General features: G+C 36.9%; 1 protein-coding gene across 5 annotated transcripts in view; it reads left to right on the top strand.

The window, feature by feature from the left end:
• NRG3 (neuregulin 3) overlaps positions 1-24,110 on the top strand; it is a 1,123,251-nt gene that overhangs the window by 952,034 nt on the left and 147,107 nt on the right. For 2 of the 5 annotated variants that reach the window (XM_009009628.5, XM_035266157.3), the window contains exon 4: positions 23,105-23,128. The exons of 1 other annotated variant lie outside the window; for it this stretch is intronic. In XM_009009628.5, the coding sequence (XP_009007876.2) occupies positions 23,105-23,128 (24 nt within the window). Of the gene's footprint in view, positions 1-23,101; positions 23,129-24,110 lie in introns of all 5 variants that reach the window. 2 more of the 5 variants (XM_009009629.5, XM_017963419.4) reach the window with 1 other exon arrangement.

Raw genomic sequence — 24,110 nt, 5'->3', positions numbered from 1 at the left:
AAGACCTGGAACCAACCCAAATGCTCATTGATGATAGACTGGACAAGGAAAATGTAGCACATGTACAGCATGGAATACTATGCAGCCATAAAAAACAATGAGTTCGTGTCCTTTGTGGGAACATGGATTAATCTGGAAACCATCATTCTCAGCAAACTGACACAAAAACAGGAAATCAAACACTACATGTTCTCACTCATAGGCAGGTGTTGAAAAAGGAGAACATGTGGATACAGGGAGGAGAGCATCACACACGGGTCTGTTGCGGGGAGTATAGGGAAGGGACAGCAGGGGGTAGGGAGGTTGGGGAGGGATAACATGGGGAGAATTGCCAGAGATAGGAGATGTGGGGGATGGAGGCAGCAAACCACATTGCCATGTATGTACCTATGCAACAATCCTGCATGTTCTGCACATGTACCTCAGAACCTAAAGTGCATATATATATATATATATATATATATAAATTATGACTTCTTATTACATAGCTGATTGTGAATTTGTTCTTTATACTATTTTTTTAAAGTAGAGCTTATAAATAAAATATTTATGAATAATGACTTCATTAAGACCAGGTGCCAGGTGTATTTTATTTCTGCTTTAAATATATACATAAACACACACACATACACACACACACACACACACACACACACACAGATATATATATATATTTCTTTTATGTTCTACATATTCTGGCTGATAGCTGAGCTAATCTGTATTAGTCCTTTTTCATGCTGCTCATGAAGACATACCTGAGACTGGGTAATTTATTAAAAAAAAGAGGTTTAATGGACTCACAGTTCCACATGACTGGGGAGGCTTCACATTTATGGCAGAAGGCAGAAGGTTTCTCTTACATGGTGGCAGATGAGAGGATGAAAACCAAGGGAAAAGGGTTTCCCTTCATAAAACCATCAGATCAGACCTCATGAGACTTATTCATTGCCACGAGAACAGTGTGGGGGCAAACCACTCCCATTATGTCGCACCAGATCCCTCCCACAATACGTGGGATTTATGGGAGCTACAATTCAAGATAAGATTTGGATGGGAACACAGCCAAACCGTATCATCATCATCCAAACTGAAAGTTCTAGTAGGATTCGTATTAACAAATATTTGAAATTTGAGTTATAATTTATCAAATCTATGCTATACATCTAAGAAGACTACCATTTTCTTAAAATAGTTATAAGATACTTTAATATTCAGCTAGTAACAAATGCTTTTTGGATCAGGAAAACAGTTTTAATAAACTGATATTTATCAAGTCTTTAAAGTTTGGCATTGTTATGTTGAACTTTTACAATTAAGTGAGGAGATAAATGCAGGGTAAAGGTTTTTAATTGCATTTTCTATTTAAAAGTCAATATATGTTCATTCTGTAAAATTTTAAAAATTAAGAGAAGTGTAAAAAGACTCTACAATACCATCACCAAGTGATAAGTAATAAGTATTTACTTTATTTTATACTTTTAAAATCTACTATGTATGTGTATAAAAAGATGTTATTGAGTAATATTTTCCAAAACTCTTCTAAATAATATTTCTATTTTTAACTGTAATTTTAAAATTTAAGTAGCTTCATTGTTTTTATAAAATATTGTATAATTATTTTAAAATGTAATGATATATGTACACAAAATAAAAATACATGAATATATATTTACATGGAAATGTGTGTATATATGATAAAAGACAAAAATAAATATTACTCCATATTCTATAACTCAGTAGTAAATATATTAAAAATATTGTGAATATCTTTCTACACACTCACTCTGCTTATTTATATCTATCTATACATAATAAATATCCACAAGAATGTATGGATTTCGCCAATTCCAATTCAGTATTACAGCATTCATTCTAGCCTTCCCTCTTTCTTTATGCTACTTTTCTTCTTTGAGAGTTAAAAGTATGGCTTTCATTACTTATAACATTTACTTATTCATTCAATTCTCATATGCAAGTAAAGAATTCCACAATTGTCAACCCATATCTGTATAAAAAACAAGTTTACTTTAGTGTAGTATTTATGCACAAAACGTGTTTGACATTTTTCTGGGCCAAAAAAAGCAACTGTAGGAAACTGGCCGACATAGGAAAAAGACAAGGTTTTCCCTCAGATATTCATGTAGTTGCCTCTTCCACTCCCGTCAGGTTGTGCTCGTGTGCCTATCTTCTCCACGGCCTACCTTGGTGTATTATTAATCGCATAACCTCACCTCCACCCCACCTAGACCATCTCAATCCTTCTTCCCCTACTTTGTTTCCCATAGCAGTTATCACATCACAATGTGCATGTTCAAAATACACATTTTCTTTAAAAAAGCATACTTTTACATCCCTGCAAGGAATATTTCTTATAGTCAATAACATCATAATTTAATTGGAGGCTTGCAATCTGTAGTATTTTAGACTTAATAAATCATGGCACATAATTTGCTTATTTATGTTTTTATTTTGCCCAATTAGGATGGAAAAATTACAGAGTCAAAATTATTAAAGAGAATATCCTAACTGCTATAAGAAAGCAAACCTCAAATCTCAGTGAATTAAAAGAACAAGGGTTTATTTTTCTCTTGTGTCACAGCAGGCAATCCAATTCACACAGGGACCAGAGCACCCTCTGTTGGATCCTCTACCTCCAGCCAGCTTAAAATGGGGAGGGTTGAAGATTACCTAGAGTACTATATTTAAGAGCAAACCTGAAATTAGTGTTTGTCACTTCTGCCTAGTATCTTTTTTTTCTGTATTAATCAGAGTATCTAATTGCTGTGATGTTGTAGGTTGAATCCTGTACCTCCTAAAAAGATATGCTGAAGTCTTAAGCCCTAGTACCTGTATCTGTAATATAATATAATTTGAAAATAGTCTGCACATGTAATCAAGTTAAGACGGGATCATACACGATTAATTGGGCCATGAATCCAATGTCTGTTACCTTCATAAAAAGAGAGAAACTTGAAGACAGAGGACAGACAGAGAAGAAGTTCATGGGATGACTGAGGCATGGATTGGAGTCATGCTGCCGAAAACCCAGGAACACTAAGCGTTGCTGGCAACAGGCAGAAACTGGAAGAGGCAAGGAAGGATTCTTTCCTAGAGCCATTGGAAGGAGTATGGCCCTGCTAAACCCTTGATTTAGGACTTCTAGCCTCTAGAATTGTGAAAAAATGAAATTCTGTTGTTTTAAGCCATTTGGTTCACAGTAATGTGTTACGTCTGCCCTGTGGGGAAATTAATACCCCACTCCATGTACGAAAATGTGTATCAGGGTTCTTTCTCTAGAGAAACAGAAGAAATATGAATAGTGACAATTAATTAATATAGTGATTTATATTGTACTACATTAATCACATTATATAATCATATTCTATATGAAGATATTTATTTTAGGGAGTTGGCTCACATGATTATGAGGTCTACTAAGTCTGAGATCTTTAAGGCAGGCCAGCTGACTAGAAATTTAGGCAGGAGTTGGTACTGTATCCTTGAGGCAGAATTTCTTTTTCCAGAGAAACTTTGGTTTCGCTCTTCAGGCCTTCAACCAATTGTGGGATGAGGCCCTCACAAAGTAGTGAGGGTGAATGTCTCTTAATTAAAGTCAATTGTAGATGTCAACCATATCTCCACAATTTTGTCACAGCAACATTTTGATTAGCATTTGGTTAAATAACTGGGTACTATGGCCTAGTGAAGTTGACATATAAAGGTAAGCATCATATATGGAAAAGTGAATTAACATTTTTGCTACTTGACCCAACAAATTTCTTTCTTTCTCTCATCATGACCAAATATTGTGTCTGTTGGTGTGAATGGAGAGGAATTCTGGTTTCCGTATAGCTACATAAAAAATTGGGAATGAATTCAGGAATACAGAACCCATCTTGCAGTTCATACCTCTAGGACTGCAGGAGAATTTTTAAAATCAGCCCAGTAACTAGAATATATCCTTTTTCTTACATAAATCAGAACTCAGAAACTTGGCTCTGCTTACCTGCAAGGGCATTTGGTAAATATAGTCTCCCTGTGTGGATGAGAGAGAATTGAAATGTTTTGATAGACACATCATAACCCTGTCTTTGCTATGTAGGGTTTTTCTGTTTTGTTCAGTGGTATAGCCCAAGCATCTAGAAAAGCTCATACAGTAGTTTTTGCTAAGTAATGACAGACATGTTCCAAGTCCACAATGAATGCCTGAAACCATGGATATTACTGAATCTGATGTTTTTATTTTTGATTTATGTTTTAGATACAGGATCTCAATCTATCACCCATATATGAGTTGTAGTGGTGGTAATATAGGTCACTGCTGCCTCAAACTTCTGGTCTCAAGTCATCCCCCTGCCTCAGCTTCTGGAGTAGCTGGGACTACAGGCCCAAGCCACCACACCTGGCTAAAATTATAATTTCTTCTGTACATGCACACCTATGATAAAGTTAATTTATAAATTAGGCACAGTAAGAGATTAACGATAACTTAAGATAGAATAATTATAACCATATACTGTGCTAGACATTTTGTGAAGATGATCTATCTCTCTCAAAATACTATAATATTTTTGGACCATAATTGACTGTAGATAACTGAAACCACAGAAGGTAAATTTGTGGATAAGGTGGGGGACTACTGTGTTAGACTCTGAAACATGCTTATTGCATTAATAATAGCTATGATTTGAATATTTGTCCCCTCCAAAACTCATGTTGAAATTTGCTACTATAACAATATTAAAAAGTGGGACATATAAGAGGGAATTATGTCATGAGGGCTCCATGCCCCTGGGTGGAACAGGTGTTATTCTCAAAGCACAAGTTTAGCCCCCTTTGCTCTCTTCATTTTCTCTGCCCTGACGTCATGGGATGATGAGCAGAAAGGCTCTTGTCAGATATTGGCCAGCCCCTGATCCTAGACTTTCCGGTCTCCGGAAATATGAGTCAATATATTTCTGTTCACTGTAAATTACACAGTCTGTGGTATAGTGTTTTAGCAGTATAAAAGAGAATAATACAGTAATGAAAAGGGAAAATGTCAATATAAAATAAAAAACAAACATAAGGAATTGTGAAGGAATAAGCGTAAGCATATTAGTTATTAAAATAAATACAAACAACTGAATTCTCTCATGTAAAGATGGATGTTTAAAAGAGACACACGTCAATGATAAGGTGGAAAATGAAGGAAAGGGAGAAGGAATACCAGTCAAATGCATTTTGAAAATAGGAACACATAAAGTTAAAAAGTGGCAATATTAATGGGAGGCAAGATGCAAGGGAAGGTTGATGGGATGAATCAGGATAAAACGAGGCATTGAGCAATGTTAAAAAGCACAATATATCAAGGTGCTATCCAGCCATTATCCAATATAAACCAATCAACATAGCAACTAAATATATATGGAAAAACATATTAGATTTAAAAGAGCTTGTTGCTATAATTATAATTGAAACCTGTAACATATCATTTGTCATAAATAGATCTATAGATAAATTTATATAGAGACACAAATTAACTAAGATTATGAATGCCATAAATAGCTGGGAATTTAAATGAAATTCCTACATATTAGCAAAGGAAATAAACCACAGTGGCAGAAATTATAAAAGAAAGCTGGCTAGCTAATATGTTCTGGTGAATGACTCCTTTTATGGGCCTCATTTATTTGTTTCAAAAACATTTCCTTAAGTGTCTCTTTCTAATTAAATCCCATTATGCACAACGATGGACTGTGTATTTAGTCCTTATTGATACAATACTGCTGCACTCTCTACGAATCCAAATATAAAGAAGATGTTGGGAGTCAGAGGGCAGGGAAACAGGTATCCCTGGAGGCCAAGACTGGGTTTGAGTCCTGCTCTTGCAGGACTGATATCAAGATCCACACTGCATCTATCAGAGATTTGAAATTGTATCACTGATACAATTTCACTGAAATTGTGCTGGAGAAAGAGCTGGGTGACTGAAGGCTGGAGTAGACCGCGAAGCCCCAGGTGGCCCTCAGCAACAGCTTTGGGTTCCCACTCCCACTCTGCATCAGTGATACAATTTCAAATCTCTGACAGGTGCAGTGTGTATCTTAAATCCCAAACTGGAGTTCAAATTTGAAATATTACTTGCTAGTTACATGAGTTTGGACAATTTACTTACCCTTATTGAGATTCAACATTCTTACCTAAAAATGGAGAAGCAATCTCTCAAGATGCAATTCTGTCAATTCTGTCTACAACTTAACTACATTTTACATGATGGTACAAAATAGTTAATCTCCTAGGATCCCAAAGGTCTCTACAGTCTTTTCTTTTTCCAAACAAGGAGCTCCATTTGTGTTAAATAACTAAAACACTGATGAAGACAATGTTTGCAAAATGAAATAATCATTTCCTCAAAGGAACAACAAAGGGTTAATTAAATGAATGTTGAATAAAACTCTTTTGCTTCTATTTCTCAAATTTCAAACAAATAGGTTGGAAACTTAAAGGGCTTCACAGGTCAGGAGAGGTGGCTCATGCCTGTAATCCCAGCAGTTTGGAAGACTGAGGTGGGTGGATCATTTGAGGTCAGGAGTTTGAGACCAGTCTAGTCAACATGGTGAAACCCTGTTTCTACTAAAAATACAAAAATTATCTGGGTGTGGTGGTGTGCACCTGTAATCCCAGCTACTTGGGACGCTGAGGCAGGAGGAACGCTTGCACCTGGGTGGCAGAGGTTGCAGTGAGCTGAGATCGCACCACTGCAATCCAGCCTGGGTGACAAAGCGAGACTCTATCTCAAAAAATAAAAATAAAAAAATAAAGGGCTTCAAGTATTACATGCCTGTTTGACTTTTATACATGCCAGTAGTGGTGCCTCATACAGAACTTGGCTTATTGAATGATCAACACACATTAACTATCTTTTTTCCTTTCCATTTGGAAATAAAGTTGATGAGGCTGGATGCTTGCTCTTACTGTCATAACTATTGGGGTTATCCCTATTCAATAAGCACCTTCCTGAAGAGGCCAGATAATTTCCTTTTTTACACATATATTATTCTTGAAAATGAGGAATTGGTGATCTACAAAATTAGTTTTGATACTGGAAGGAAAACACCAATGTGTGCTTCTATGTGTAAGGCACAAGGGGAGTTAAAAACATGCCTGGGCAGGCAGAAAAAGGATATTGATGTTAAAAATCTTTATAGGGAAAAGACAGAAGTTGTGGGAAATGGATAAACTGGAAATAGAAAATAAAAAGAAAAAACCTAAATCAATGCAACATTTGTCTCAGGCCTTTGCAATATGGGAAGAAGAAAAGTATACATGGAAGAATATAAATATTTTAACAAAAGGAAAAAAATGAATAAAATGAAAAGATACAACACAGTGGATATTTTGTTTTATCTACCTTGAATGTGTCTGTGAAAGCCAATCACAAAGAGTACTAAGAAGGAATATTAATGCAACGTAACCTTTAAGCTTCCGTAAACACATACACACATACAGCATACTGGGAAGTGAGTAGAACTCAAACTTAAAGTGTGGAAGAGTAACCCTAGGAGTTGATTAAACACACAGCTCACAGAATTTGCATTTTTAGTATGCACAAGCTGATTCTCACACAGATTGTCCACAGTCTATAGTTGAGAAACACTGTCTGGTTGAGCTATACTTCATCATTACCCCAGAAAAGATGAATTTCCTCCTAGCATTTTCATCCCGTTTCATGGGGGGGGATTATAGATTCAGGACAGCTTAGAGAACTGAAAATCATCTTTTTAGCTATGCAGCAGGAACCACTATGCTCTGAATGAATACTCTGTATTGAGCAGAACATTCATGCGGCTTTTTTCTAACCAGTGGATTTTGGCTACAAAAGAGAACGAGAGAGCAAACAAGCTTGGCACAAGATTCAGAAGAAAAGAGAGTTGAAGTCTCCCTGGAAGAGAAGATGATACAACCTGCAATGCTAAGAGAATGTTCAATTACAACATTCTGAAATTTAGGGAATTATAATAGCAAATGATGATGCTGCCCTCCACAGATCTATTAAACTGCATTTTAAAAAATGCATTTGTATGGAACAAATAGAGCTTACTTTAAGGAATTCCAGAATGATGATTATTTTTCAGTATCAAATAGAATTCAAAGAAAAAAGCTGCTTAATGTTCATTTATGAAGAACTGCTAAAAATTCTAAGGTAGAAGATTCTCAACTTGAAAGAGTAGAACAACCAGCACAAATGGAAGATTTTGAGAGTAATGTTAAGATGGTTTGTGTGTGTGTGTGTGTGTGTGTGTGTGTGTGTGTGTACAATAGGAAGATAAAGCAAGAAATACAGGAGTGTAAGAATCGCATATAATAGGGTATAATAGCTTTTAAATACTTTGTTTCTAGAAAACAGTTATCAACTTATGAATGACATAGATCTAAAGTTCTCATTACATAAATTCTGCAGTAGTTTGGTTTTGGAGTTATGGTGCAAACAGAACCAAATAGAACATATCAAATACACATCTACTATGAGCAAGAGATTTTGCTTGTGCTTTTATCAATTAAGATAACGTTCAGCTGCAAGAATCAGAAAACCCAATTAAACCATGGTTTGAGTAAATTGTGGGTTTTATTTTTATTTTTCTAAAGTTCTAAGAAGTATGGAGTATAGAAGTCCGGGGCTGTTACAGCACTGCAGACTTATCAGAGATCCAGATCTTTAAGTTTTTCTCATCTACCATTGTAGTATATGACTTTCTAAACTCATGCAGCTGCCTTCAAATTGCAGGAAGGCTGCTCTGTCCACCCTCTAGGCTAAAGAAAGAGGCACCCAGCAAATGGCATGTGGCAATTAAATCTGTCCCCTTAGAAAGAGCTTTTCTGAAAGCCCCATTTGGAAATTATTTGCTCCAGTCTTATAAAACAGCACTGTGTCACATGACCACCCTAAATGGTACAAGGAAGGCTGGCTGCAAATTTCAGGGGTTTAGTTGTCTACATTGACACTTTGAATAGATGTGGTACAGTGGAGAGTAGATATCAAGCAGTCAAATTTCAATGTCTACCAAATTAGATATATTATCTAATTCAATTGTTTCATAAATCATATGCATTTCATTTCTTCAATAGATGAGGAACTGAAACATAGCAATGTTAAGTAACTTACCTAAGGTCAGTATGAAAGCCCATATAGTTAAATGCTAATATCTTTCTTACTGTATCACATTCCTTTAGGTACCACCAAGCCAAATATTTTCAGATGGTAATTTTCAGAAAAAAAAATGTGTAGATCATGAGTACTTCAGTGAGGTGGTTCAATGCTTTTGATGGGGGACACTGCATCCCTTCACCTGAGACTGAAAACTTATTTGGTCACTGACCATGTCTTCAATACTTTTGCATTCCCAGAGCTTAGTTCAGGGTGGTATCAGTAGAAACCTTGAGATGCTGGCTAAATTTGGATTTAGAAATTGTATGTTGAGCTCATGGAATTCGACAAGATTTTAAAATTTAATTAATTTATCCTAATATCCTCACAAGAGTTCAGAGAGCATGTTATAGAGTAGGCATTGAGTAAATATTTGCTAAAGATTTAAATAACTAATTTAAATTTTATTTTATTTGGAGATAACAGATATATATGCAGAGAAAAAAGCATGATGGTAAAAGGAGTAGTTTGTATTAGAGTCATGAGTTTGATACAAAGATCACAGGGAGCTGGAAAAGTATGAATGAGTAAATTGGCCTTTGCTGCATTTCAATATGATTCGTTTCATTGAGTTACTAAAAAATATTTGTTGAGCACCTACTTTATCCCTGACATTGTGCTGGATGTCATAGATACAATGAATAAAACAACACAAAAACATAACCAACACTGCATAATTTATTATGAAAAACGGTTTTAATGGACTTACAGTTCCACATGACTGGGAAGGCCCCACAATTATGTTAAAAGGCAAAGGAGGAGCAAAGGCACATCTTACATGGTGGCAGGCAAGAGCACATGTGCAGGGGAACCACCCTTTATAAAACCCTGAGATCTACTGAGACTTACTCACTATCACGAGAACAGCATGGGAAAATCCACCCTTATGACTCAATTATCTTCCACTGGGTCTCTCCTAATAGTCTCCGAATTTCTTTACTCATTTCAGCATTAACTGAAAAGTGCACAGTCCAACGTCAACAGGATGCTACAAGGAGTTTGTACTGAGGAGAGGCATCTTAAAGAGGGCATTGAATATTAGTGCTGGAAGGAACAGATGAAGTTGGTACAGAAGAGAATTTGACTTGCTGTAGCCATGCAGTCATCCAGGGCAATGAAGTTATCAGCTATCACAAGATTCACTCCTCCCACTCATATCTTTGATTGACATTTCTGGTCCCCTGTGTGGCTGCTGTCACCTTTTGGTCCCTGCAATGAGCAAATGAATTTCGTTTCCCCTAGTGAAAGCTCAATTTGAACAATGAGGGAAAGGTTTTATTTAAATTTCCTACAGTTTTGAACTCATCTTGGATTCACCATCTATCAACCTGAATAAAAGAACAATTACTTAAAACACAAATTCAAACTGAATTGACACCAAATAAAATTGTTCAGTTTAATAATATCAAATGCTGACAGCAAGCATGATCCAATAGCATCTTAACAGCATGAAAGCTCCAAAATCGTTTGAAAAATGATTTGCACCTAGCTGTTTAATAATTTTGTTTAGTTGCCTTACGGATTACCTTATTTTAGACTCCTAATTTTGTAAGAGCAAGAAATGCCAATTTATAAAAAGAGAAGTTTAAAATAAAGTAAAACGTAAAGATAGCGTGACAACATTGAGTTCAGTGAGATTGTATCTAGTTTTGAAATATAGTAAGTTAATTAAATAGCTTCTTAATTTTGCAGCAAGAACAAAACTCAGTCTACAAAATGTGGGGTGGGTGTGTGGTAAGACTGACCATGATGTACTGAATTCAAAGGGTGAATACCTGAAACCTATCACCTGAGTTTGAACCCCACCACTCTTTGTTACAAGTTGAGGAAATTAGTTAATCCATGACTCAATTGTATCTCTAAAATGGGAATAAAAATAGAACCTACTCTATAATGTTGCTGTAGGTTTTCAGTGAGTTAAGTCATGTAAAGTAAACAGTGACTGCCTCGATTAAACATAAAAACTCAAGCTGCATTATTTTTTTATTCTTTAAATTTCCTAATTTTCTATTTAAAGGTACATTTCAGTGGCTTAGAGAAAAGTGTAATCACCATTCATTTTCCTAATTCCAGCTCCCAGGGTTTGCATCAACCTTTGGGAAGAGGTGTGACTTACGCAGAGCCTAAGCACTGGTGCTCTTGGAGGTCATGGAGCTTGGGGGTTGGGCAGATTCTCTGTGGCATTGACAATTCTTGTTTTCTTTTCTCTCACTGGAGGCAGGGAAAGAAATGCAAGGTTTAGCAGCAGCAGTGTGCATGTTTATTGCTGAAGGTCTTCTCCCAGGCATTTTGGATTTTTTTCCATTTATTACCTTCACCTAGAAAATCTTTAATGTATTAATCTGCAGAGGGCATCTAGTCCTTTGTCTATACCATGAAATCTACATTTCTGCACCTTTATTTCTTCTGGGCTAAGGACTGAATAACTTCAAATATTTTTCTCTCTCTCATTTTATTGCCAACACCTCCCTTCCCTAAGGCAATAGAAGAAAGGATGTAGGCGAGAAGGAACTACAAATAACAGAGATCACCTTGAACAAAAGTTCAGAAGTCCACAAAATTATTTAGGATATTTTACTTTTTTCTTTTTTAATTTGTTCAAATGCTTGATCTGTGCCAGGAATTGTCCTGAAATCTATAATATACAGAAAAATTAAGCAAATCATTTAATTACATTGCTTGCAATCACGTGGAGAAAATAGGCAAGTGAACTAATAAGTATAATAGGGTGGAGTATGATGAAACTCAATATATAGACATCATTCCACAAAATACCATTTGTAGTGGTGACCCTCTGTAGGAAAAGACATGCGTTCCAGGGCTGGTTTTACTAGAAGTGAGTCTATACACATGAAGCTTACCAGACTGCATATGAGCAAGGTGGGACTTTGGAATTGGAAAGGGAACATGGGATAGCACTGGAGAAGCAGGAGAGGGCTGCAGCATCACGGATCCACAGGGCACACTAAGCAAGGTGGAGTTTTCTGTGGGTGAAGGCCGCATGGTTTAACAAAGTAAGATCCTCTGTATCTTAAAATTAACGCTCATAAGTGGGAGTTGAACAATGAGAACACATGGACACAGGAAGGGGAACATCACACACTCTGGGGCCTGTCCGGGATGTTGAGGGAAAGGGGAGGGAGAGCAGTAGTGTGCGGCTTAAAACATACATGAGGAGTTGACAAGTGCAGCAGACCACCATGGCACAAGTAAACCTATGTAACAAGCCTGTGTGGTTAGCACATGTATCTCAGCACTTAAAGTAAAATTTAAAAAATAATAATAATAAAATAAAATGCAGCTATTAAAAAGAAAGAAAGAAAATTAGCTCACCTCTCTGAAACTCAGTTTTCTCATGGATAAAATATCATTACTAGCAAGGATGCTATGAAGATGAGGGAGGAAGATGTCATTCAGATTCCCAAATATATAACATGTAGGTGGTAGTTTTAAGGAAGCGTGTTGTAGATTCTATTTGTTTGCCTTGGTAATGGCTAAGTTATGTGAAATTAGAAATTTCTGAATTCATCCATAATTAGCTTCTGACATCTGCAGACCACATTGAAAAGTTTATCACACTAATAGGGTGCCGAGTAAAATAATTATTTCCATTCAGCTATCTCTAAAATACATATAGAAAGTTATCAAGACTAAAGGAGAAGGTAGTGGGAGCATGAAAGTTAGGAAGGGTTGTTAGAGGAGGAAGACTTGGGAGTTTATCAGGAAAGACGTTTAAGCTAACGGAATGGCTCGAACAACAAGATGATGTATGTTGTGTACAAGGGTCTGTTTGGGGTAGTATGAGCAGAACAGAATGCTTGGAGTTTTGGAGGAAAGGGGAGAAAAAGGTATTATTTGTTTTTTTTCTTTTAATCTTTTGGTGATTTTCTATGAGAGAACCTTAAATAGCTAACTACCTTCTGCATTTGAAGAATAATTTGTTATGCAATGATTTTTTTTCCACATAAGCAGACGCCTTTGTATAAAAGTAAACAGAGCCAACCAGCCTTTAACCATGGACCAGCCTGACCTTCAGAAGCTACTGTGCCTTGCCACTAAATATAAACCTAATTTGACGAGTAATTAACAAAACTTTTTTTTAAATGTGAGTTCATCTTGTCTTACCTCACACTATTTCTTAATGGCATCGGTTGCTGCCTAATTTCCTGAGTCTTAACCTAAGAGTACCTCCTCCTGGTTAGAACTTGCATATTTAGAATGAATTATTTTCACTATTTTCTCCATGGACGTTCTCTTTTCTTAAGTCATCAGTAAAGAGATTTTCTACCATATCCATTACATTACAATATTTGGCTGCTCTAGACAAGTATCTTGGGCAGTTGGTCCAGGACTAAGAATCCTCTACCAGGATCCCCTGGGTTGCTTTTCTGCTTGGTTCCTCTGTCTTAGACAGGTGGGCAGCAAAGGATTCCTCTTCTAGTATCTTCATGTCACAAGGTGTCACCTGTGATGGGAAATGGGATGAGTTGTCTTTGCTTTTCCTTTAGTGGAGTGCAGCTCAGAGCAATGTTTCTTAAAAATGTCCACCATTTTGTGAACTAGTATTTATCATAATGATATTGCAATTTGAATTTAGAAGTATGAGTAAAAGCGCGGTATTAAAGCAATCTGTGAACAAAGGCTTCCATCAGGTAGTATGACAACTGCAAACACGTATATAAACTTCATGACTGTTTGCCATGTAATCCTTCTTTCTTTTCTTTCATTTGTTTCTCTTTTTTGAGTAGACTGTCTCATATTTTATTATTAGCCTTCCAACTATTAATTATAAACTCTTCTGTGTGACTTTTTTTTTTAAGAAGTGGTGACACTGTTGCACAGGCTTGAGGAAAGTGGCTCTATCTTGGCTCACGGCAACCTCGATTTCCCAGGTTCAAGTCATCCTTTCACCTTAGCCTTCCTGGTAGCTGAGACCATAAGCACACACCACCATGCCCGGCTGATTTTTGTACTTTTTGTAGAGCTGGAGTTTAGTTATGTTGTCCAGGCAAGTCTGGAACTTCTGGGCTCAAGTGATTCACCTGCCTCGGCCTTCCAAAGTGCTAGGATTGCGGGTGTGAGCCACCATGTCCAGCTGTGTACCTTCATTGATACTAATAAAGATTGAAGCTGAAAAGATAAAATAAAAAAAAAGAACATGTGACAGCTATTACAAAGATTGATTAAATTGACATTGTTAAGGGGGAAAAGCCTTAAATAGCATATTTAATAGCATTTTAATGACCATAGAAAATTTGATATTTTTTCTGATAGTGGAACACTTACTCAAGTGAATCCTAAATTATATACAAAAATTATGTAACAAAGACAAACATGAGTTGGACCCTCTTGTGTAATAATGTAGTGGTTTTTTTGACTCCAGAATTGTAGATTTAAATGAGCAGCATTTGATTGTACTTTGATATGGAGGAGTTTTCTGGAAACATTTGTGGATATTGTTTTTCAATATTGAATGAGTTGCCACCAGAGGTGTCACGTTGCTTGGAATCATCAAAAACTCAGAAGTGACAGGGAACAGGCTGGATATGCTCTGAAAGACATACAGATGTCACATGCTGAGAGCTTAACCAGATGGCATTTTACTCAAGCAGTAAATACATATTGAGTGTCCACAAAATGTCAGATTCTGTGATAGGGTAGAGTGATGAAAGAGTGAGAAAAAGAAATGACTACCATTCAGGCTGGGATTCGAGATTTTTCTTCCCATCTTAGGGATCTAGGAATCTATAAATATTACCTTTAGTTTTTCACAGAAGCTTCTTTTTATTTTATTGTTAAATGGGGCTCAGTTGCACTACTTTACAGGCTAATTTTTAAAATTAGATAAAAGGATATGTGGGCCGGGCACAGTGGCTCACGCCTATAATCCCAGCATGTAAGGCCAGGAGTTTGAGACCAGCCTGGCCAACGTGGCGAAACCCTGTCTCTACTAAAAATACAAAAAATGGCTGGACATGGTGGCACATGCCTGTAATCCCGGCTACTTGGGAGGGTGAGGCAGGAGAATTGCTTAAACCCAGGAGGCAGAGGCTGCAATGAACCGAGATCATGCCACTGCATTCCAGCCTGTGAGACAGAGAGAGACGCTGTCTCAGAAACAAACAAACAAAGGGATATGTGTGGAAGTGGAAGTGCCTGGTGACAAAATGTAAGAATTTTAGAAAGCTGATAAAACGTTAGAGGGTCATGGGGGACACATGTGAGTCTCAAGAGCAGAAACTCGATTTTATTCACCTGTACACAGTTACCTCACTGGTGACAGAAGCAATAAAGAAGGATTTTATTTTTCAATGAAGAGTTCTTCTCTATAATGGTCTTTCTTATTAAATCCTTTAATCAGTCATTGCAGAAATGGAACCTGAGTTCAATGTTAATGCTCCAAGATGTTTTCACTGCAAAATTCTACCCCTTGTTTAATCGAAATCTATCTTTGAGGAACAGCGTAAGCCAGTGGTCTCCCCTGAACCTTTCTTCGCAAAGCAGAATGCTCATCTTGAGTTTGCTCAACATGAGGCGTAGTCTCCATGGCTGCCTGCTTCTCCCATCCTTTGATACAAATCAACATTCTTATTTAGAGGATGATAAGAGATTATTAAATACAGGTATCAGCAGTGGAGCTTTGGGGAAGAAAAATCAAGAGATCGTGCTCTGTATCACAGCTCTGAGAAAGGAGACTGGGGCTATGTGCTTTTCTGGAAAAGTGGTTTTGCCTCCTGCATGACTGATGGCCTGTCTGGTGTGAGGCTGACCACAGTAATAATGTTGTGACCTACTCTCCAAAGTGGAAAAAACTGTCAGTTCTGATAATGATGGAGGTTGGATGTGGGAGATTGCGATTACAGAGCTGCAGTGGCCACAGATAGACCCCTGATTTAGGCACATAAAACAGGATGATTTGGTGTAAAATTGACATTTAGTTAATTTTGCATATATGGAAGGAAGACTGGAAAGAACTAACACAAAAAAAATAGCAGGAATTACTTCTGAGAGGTATTGAGAGAAGTATCCATTTCTTTTGATTAATCTGATTTTACCTTCCACTTTTTACTTGTGAACATGTGTAAATCTAAAATTAAATATATGTGCCCATAAAAATAAAATTATACATTTAGTGACTTCATATAATTTCATAAAGGGTGCATGAAGTTTAGAATCAGCCCTGCATTAATAACCTAAATCTTGCACTAAGGATAAAATGCCAGAAAAAGGATGTAGTGATAATATCCCTTCCTTTTAGGATTGACATTCTAAGATTGAACACAGCTCCTAGAAAGGAGTTTTCCTGCCTCACTCACCAGGAGTGTGCTCACACTCTTGACAGTTCCCTGTGCCCCTTTCCCACTGTGGGATCTAAGGCCAAAGAGATTCTGGCTGCCACGCTCCTTCCTGCTGCCGCTTTCTCTTAGTGACCACCAAGTGTCACTTCTCTTGTTGACACCGCCCTATGCTCTGGAAGTCTTTGTTGAACCCTATTCCTCTGTCCTTTGACCCTTTAGCTTTTTGAAATGTATGTGTTCTGTGGATCCCATGTGTTGTTTTCTAACCTGCAGCTTCCCTCAGCAACTGCAGCCAGAGCCAGTCCCATTCCTTTCACCCCTCTAATCAGAAATCTTAAAGTCTACCACAGCCTTTCCTAGCTTGCCTCTTTTGCTGTAATAAACCAGGACATACAGGGCAATGTCTCAACATAGGACATCTCAGCATCTTGTCCATGCTAGAGTGTGATGAGTTTAGGTGTTATGGTTAGCAAATGTTCAAGATGCAGCTTGCCTTCTTCACAAATCCAGTTTACATTTTTCAGTTGCAATGGACTGCCTCTACCTAGAGTGTCACCAGTGAAAAAGTCACTTGACAGGGATCTGTGGGTGGAATCTGCAGAGTAACAGATTTCAGTTCAATTATTAAGATAAAGCATTTATGACTGACATGTTTTGTAATTGAGTGGGTGGTTTGCTCCACACTCCTATGGCAAGTATTTCCCAGAGCAGGTACTTTGTATTACTAGCTACACTGGGTGCTCTTCATGACAACGTGGCTGTTTTCATCAAGTTGGAAATGCTGTGGCTGAACTACTGCCCATAGACTCCACACACCTAGGAGGGGTTTGGGAGATGCTTGCAGCACAGAAGCTCATTTAACTTGCAGGCAGGAGTCTAACTTTTTAAAACACAGATCAATATTTTCCTGGAACATGCTTTTCCGTATTCCATAGACCAGGGTTAAAATCATCACGTTTGGGACTCTTCTATGACCAGAATCACCTCACTCCATTACTTTTAGCTCGGGGCTGATGCTGAAACCCACATTGTGCTGTTTTGTCCCAGGGCTGCATTGCAGTGAGTTCCTGTTCATAGGCTGGGTAATGTCTTGAAAGTAGGCATCCTGAGATTGGAATCGAGACAACAACCTTTTCCCTTGCTCTGTCACAGCCGTCCCACGTGGGGGCTGTCAGCATCCCCTTTTTGTCAACATATAAACAAGAGGTGTTGTATTGTATTTGTATTTTGTATTCACACACGGAATTGTGAATACTTTAGAAATACCTGGGCCTTAAATTTAAGTTAGCAGTTAGATAAGAAGAAAAAGTTCAAGAGAACTATTGTAAAATGTGGCAACGATAGTTAATACCAATGCATTTGCTAACAGAGTACATTTCAAATGTTCTCACCACAGAAAGCTAAGTATGTGAGTGCATATGTTAATTAACCTGATTTAGCCATTCCACAATGTGTATGTATTTCAAAATACCTTGTTGTACATCATAAATTTATATAATTTTTGTTAATTAAAAAATGAGGGCTTTGAATTTCCAAGTGTGTTCTCGGATTTTTTGGTGTTAAAAAAAATTCAGTTTGTCTCGCTAGACAGGTACCTAGTCCTAAAACCTTAAGAATGCTTCAGTTCTGCAGGAGGGCTGCTGGCATTGATTAAGTAAGTTGCCGGTTGCAAGATCATCTGGTTCAGTGTTGGGCATATTTTCAGACTCAACATTTTATGTATCACTTGCTGTATGTACAAGCAAATAACTTCAACTAGGCCAGCCTCGTTGTGAAGAAATTTCCCTGGTAACCAATGAAGAAATACTGAAGATTTGCCAGTTTGACTCCTTGGAGACAGACAGCAGTTGTCTTCCTTTGTCTACCCCGCTACCTTCTATGTGGCACTTCACCAATAAACTAGGAGTGAGAAAGTAAATAAGTGGTACTTCTACTCTGCCTGAGGATACTTGAAAACAACTTGTTCTCTTAAGTGGATTAAATAATTCCTCCCTGAAGATCTCATTACCTGATAATTTTGTAAAAATTAACTTTTTCTTTATAGAAAGGGGATAAGGAAACTTTGATTATAACTGGTAGCTAAGAGCCAAGCTTGCCTAGGCTCATTCATGATCCCAGCACTTACAGGCAGTGTGGTTTACAGAAACTTAATTCACCTTTCTGCGCTTCCATTTCTTACCTGTAATATGAGCATTATAACAATCTTATAAATTGCTGTGAGATCGTACTTCAAGCATTTCCTGGTACAGAGTAAGTGCTCAGTACATACTCTTCCCCATCTCTCTTGATGTTTTCCCTCGGCCTGAATATCCCTGGGCACACTGTTTGCTTTGAGAAGTAGCCAGTGAAGGGTTATGAGAAATAGTGTGGTTTATGACCCAAATGACAAAATGAATTGCCTTTGTCATCTGTTCTTTATGGATTTTCATTGATTCTTCTGTATGAACTGAATCCTGTCAGTTTCTTCAACTCTGTAGTAATGATCACAGTGTTTAACATTTTGATAAAATAATGGAAGCATGTGTGTGTGAGTGTGTGTGCGTGCACGCGTGCATGAGAAACAAAGTGAGGGAGAAAGAGAGACAGAAATTTTTAAGAGTTAACTTTTTGTTTCTATTTTCAGTGGTATCAGTTTCCATGAATAAGCTGATATAAAAAAATAGTAATTTCCCTTTAAAATACAAACATATAAATGCCATTTTGCCTGAAAGTATTTCTTAAAGTTAACAACTCTAATAATTGGATGCAACTTTTCTGTTATGTTAAAAGAGGACAGATTTTCTTTTTCTTAAGAAGATTTCTACATATATTCTTCAATGTTTCAATAATTTTCAAATTCTGATTTCTGTTTCTGCTACTGGCTATGAATGTGTTGAGGTTTCAAAGCATTCAGTTTGGCCCTACATGTATCAAAAATGCTGCTCATTTCTTAGCACAGTCTACAGATTCACAAAGCCTGCCTGATTCTCCATATCCCTTGTCACCTGCAGCGGCAGAGCACTCAAGGTCACGGAAGAAGGGAGAAAGGCCATGCATGGGTTATACCTGCCAGCAAAACAGGTGACAGGCAGCCAGTCTGAGCCATCTCAGCTCCACCAGAAAGTTTATGTTCTAACAGGCTGAATCTAAAGACTTTCTAACTGCCCACACATGTCATGGAACACCTGCGGTCCACTATTTGAGGTCCTCTGCTCCCTGATTTCTATACACTTGCCCCTCCTGCTTTTCTTCCTGCAACCTCCTCTTCTGCCTGTCTGAAAAAGTTTAGTTTTATTCCAAGCCTTTTAAAATATTATTTTTAGTATAATAATAGGTAATCTTTATTTTAAATGCCACAACTCTAGTCTCTCTCCAGCGTCCTAGGTACCACAGTCACGAAGCTTCTTATTTGCACAAAAATAAAACTGTGGTCTTGAGTCAGGATAAGTAGGGTTAGGACCCATATTTATTTATCCTGTGTGTAAAGCCCCATGGGCCCCTTTTGCAGCTGGCTTTTTTCCCCTTGCACCCTCATGCATCAGCACCTAACTCTTTTGCAAGATAACTGGATCCTACCGAATACCAACAGACTGCCAGATGGTTACAAGTTTCTGATACTCAATATGGGTTTGGGGAAGAGAACAAAAGTCCCTTATTCCTGATATAACTTCCCCAGTCTCCAACCAGTCATCACCAAAAACACAAGAAGCTATTAGCTGCAAATTTCTGCCTCCTGGGCATTGGGAGAAGGGCAGAGACTTCTGCAGGGTCCTACGCATGTAGCTAGATTCAAGGTTTAGCTTACAGTAATATTTTTCTCATTTTAATATAAAAAAATACTTAGATAGATTTTATGTGCGAATGATACATGTGATGTGTGTTCAGGAATGTGGATACTGAGTGCCTGTGTTAACCACAGATCCACCTTTACATGCTTGACCTCACCAGTGTTTTATGAATATGTCTGTGCAGTCTATGCCCTTGGAGGGCATTCCCTTCAAGGCACTAGGGGTTATCTCTGTCTTTTTGAGCAGCTCACTTTGCCTCTAAGATTTTGAGAGCAAATCTAAAGTAAATGTAGACAAAGTAGTTTGTTGCACCTCACTTTTCAATGCTTTCACTTTGATAAAAACTTCTTGTCTACTCTTACTTGGAATTCACTCTCAAAATCTTTTGTGCAGAGAAATCAGCAACCTGAACAAGCCTACTGACAACAGTCTTGCCAACTTTTCTACCAACTTCATTCTTTCTTATTTTATTTTTACTTTAAGTTCTGGGATACATGTGCAGAATCGGCAGGTTTGTTACATAGGTTTACATGTGCCATGATGGTTTGCTGCACCTACCAACCTGTCATGTAGGTTTTAAGCCCCACATGCATTTGTCCTAATGTATTTGTCCTAATGCTCTCTCTTGGATATGAACTCATTCTTTTATGTGGCTGCATAGTATTCCATGGTATATATATATACCACATTTTCTTTATCCAGTCTATCATGATTGGCATTTGGGTTGGTTCCAATCTTTGCTATTGTAAATAGTACTGCAATAAGCATACATGTGCATGTCTCTTTAGAGTAGAATGATTTATAATCCTTTGAGAATATACCCAGTAATGGAATTGCTAGATCAAATGGTATTTCTGTTTCTAGATCCTTGAAGGATTGCCACACTGTCATCCATAATGGATGAAATAATTTACACTCCCACCACAGTGTAAAAGCATTTCTATTTCCCCACATCCTTGCCAGCATCTATTGTTTCCTGACTTTTTAATAATTGCCATTCTAACTGGCATGAGATGGTACTTTATTGTGGTTTTGATTTGCATTTCTGTGATGATGAGCTTTTTTATATGTTTGTTGGCTGCATAAATGTCTTCTTTTGAGAAGTGTCAATTCATATCCTTTGCCCACTTTTTGATGAGGTTGTACAAACTCCATTCTTTGTATTGCACAGCTTCTTCCTCCTAGGAGCAAGTTTATGGTCCATGGCCTCTTTATCCAGTGCACATTTTCTGCTTTTCCATTATAGCACTTACTACAATGAATAACCAGAGTGTTTTATCCATGGTCTCTCATTCATTTCTGAGATACTTGAGAACAAGAATCCTGTCTTAATTGTGCCTGATATCTGTCACTGTGTGTATGATGAGCACGGAGTAAGCAGTTAAGAAATGCCAGGGAAATAAAAGAATGCATCTACTTTTTAAAAACATTGTCACCATCTTTTTTCATATAAGTAGATGTGAACAATTCATAAGACAAACTGATAGAGACAGAAAGTAGATTAGAAGTTACCAAGGGCTAGGAGGAGGGATGAATGAGGAATTATAAATTAAGGAGTACAGAGTTTCTGATTGGGGCAATGGAAGAATTTGGAAGTAAAAGTGGTGGTGGTTGTACAACACTGTGAATGTCTTAAGTTAGTAGTAATGGCAAAACCGCAGTTACTTTTGCACCAACCTAATAATTAATGACCCCGAGTCATGCACTTAAACATGATTTTAATAATAACTTTTATGTTACATATATGTATACACATTTTTTCCACAATAAAATTTTTAAACAATGTATTTATAAACACAAAAGGCATTGAAAGCAAGGTAACGAAAAGAACATTTTCTAAAAGGAAGAGCTTATTTGCTAAATTAAGAACTTATAAAAGGAAGCTCAGCATTAGTCTCAGAAACAAATGCAATGGTGATAATAGTTTTTTTCACTTATTCTCATTTCAGACAAATATGGCAACAGAAAAAAATTATTCATCCATGCAATGAATTTTAAAAATGAATGAGTGAATAACTGAATGATTTTTTTAAAAAAACAAAAAACATTTAAATAGAGGAATATCTAAGGTTGAATTCATGGGCCCAGCCCAGTACGGTTCATTGCTTTGCTGATCAGGCAGCTGTTAGCTGGTCAAGATGGTCTGTGATCTACATGCACGTAGAACATCCATGGACACATCTGCCATTTGTGTTTGATAGGATGGGCTGTCAAGGCGAACAGTCATGGGTCTTAATGGTCAGATCAAACAAATTTGTGCCACGGATCTGTCTCAGATTTTGTAACCTCTCTAAGAATTTTAATCTCACTGAAGCGAAGTTTTCTTATCTGAAAAGCGAAAGAGAAAAAAAAGTCCAACATCATTGCTTTTTTGTGGAAGTAAAGAACACCTGATTAGGGCCTGTCACACACAAGTTCCTTGCTTATTCAGAGTTATTTTTATTACAGAAGTTCAAATAAATTCATGTTGAACAAATAGTTATTCCACAGAAAATATTATGGGTTCTGAAAAGAATATTAATGCCAGATATTCATGGCATAATAGTTTTTCTTTCTTTGCTAAATTTTTACTTAGTAGTCTTTGTAAGTTATTCAATGTTAGTTCATCTAAAATTCTAAGCTATAGCTCAGAGGCTTTGGGGAAATACCCATCAGTGTTCAGAGCAACTCTGTTGTTGGTGATCTGTAATTTATCTTTTCTAAGCAAACATAGGAGTTACAATTGAGACCCATGCCTTACCTTGGAGGATTAGTCTTATAAGCACTGATTTCCATGTATAGAGTTTTTTCTAACCCTTTTCTCTTTTCCTTTTTCTCTTTCCCTTCCTCCCATGCTGACTTTGGTGTAGCAGACCACTTGGGAATTGAATTCATGGGTAAGACTAAACAATTTGCTCATTTAATATCTCGAAAATGCTAAGCTTTATAATGTGTATAGCACTTTCCTTCTCCATCTGATTATAATTGAAATTATAATTTATTGTTGATTTTTCACTAAGTAATGGCTCAAAAGGAAAGAATTAACTACTTATTGGGAAGGCAATTTAATGCTAAGTGCAGTGTCTGGAATCATAAAGAAGTTGTATTTGGCTCCTGGCTTTGATTATTTCCTCTAATTCTCAACTTTCGTATCTGTAAAATAGGGATAATAATAGGTTCTATTTTCTGCACATATAAATTGCTTAGCATAATGTCTACAACATGGCAAACACTCAATTAAAAAAATCAATGATTTTTAGATTAAGTCCCTTTCCTTTTGTGAGATGATTACTTTGGATACATTTTGGTATCAATTTTAATTTGGAGTGTGGGCTATTAAACATTTTCATTCACAGAATTAAAATGTTTCTTTTAAAGTATTTGGAGTGAATGGTGTATGTTTTAAAGCATTAGAATGCCTTCCATGATCACTATTTTTATAGTCACAGATAACTGCATTGAAAATTAGAGCTAATTCTCTGAGTCTATGGTTGTAAGTTAAATGAAGACAGAATGTTTCTAAGGTTCAATAGCATCATGGTATACAGATGGACAGACACTCAGGAGTCAGAGTTAGGGAAATTGAGAAGATCTAAATTTGAATCCAAATTCATCTGCTTCCTTGGATTCTGTTAAATTCAGATTTTTTCTCTTATACGATTCGGATATGAATACTTGCTTTATAGATGAATGTTTATTGTGATGAAAATTATACACATAATTGTATTAATTTATCTATTCGCCCATTTATTCAGCAAATACATGTCAAGCCACTATAAGCAAAGAAATAATACATGATGCCAGAGATAAAATAGTGAGTAAAAATGGACAAAAAGCCTAGTCTAACGGAGCTTATAGTGTAGTATTATAGATGATAAT

Source organism: Callithrix jacchus, chromosome 12, assembly GCF_049354715.1.
Source record: "Callithrix jacchus isolate 240 chromosome 12, calJac240_pri, whole genome shotgun sequence".
Taxonomy (NCBI): Eukaryota; Metazoa; Chordata; class Mammalia; order Primates; family Cebidae; genus Callithrix; species Callithrix jacchus.
This window is presented reverse-complemented; position numbering and strand designations above follow the sequence as displayed.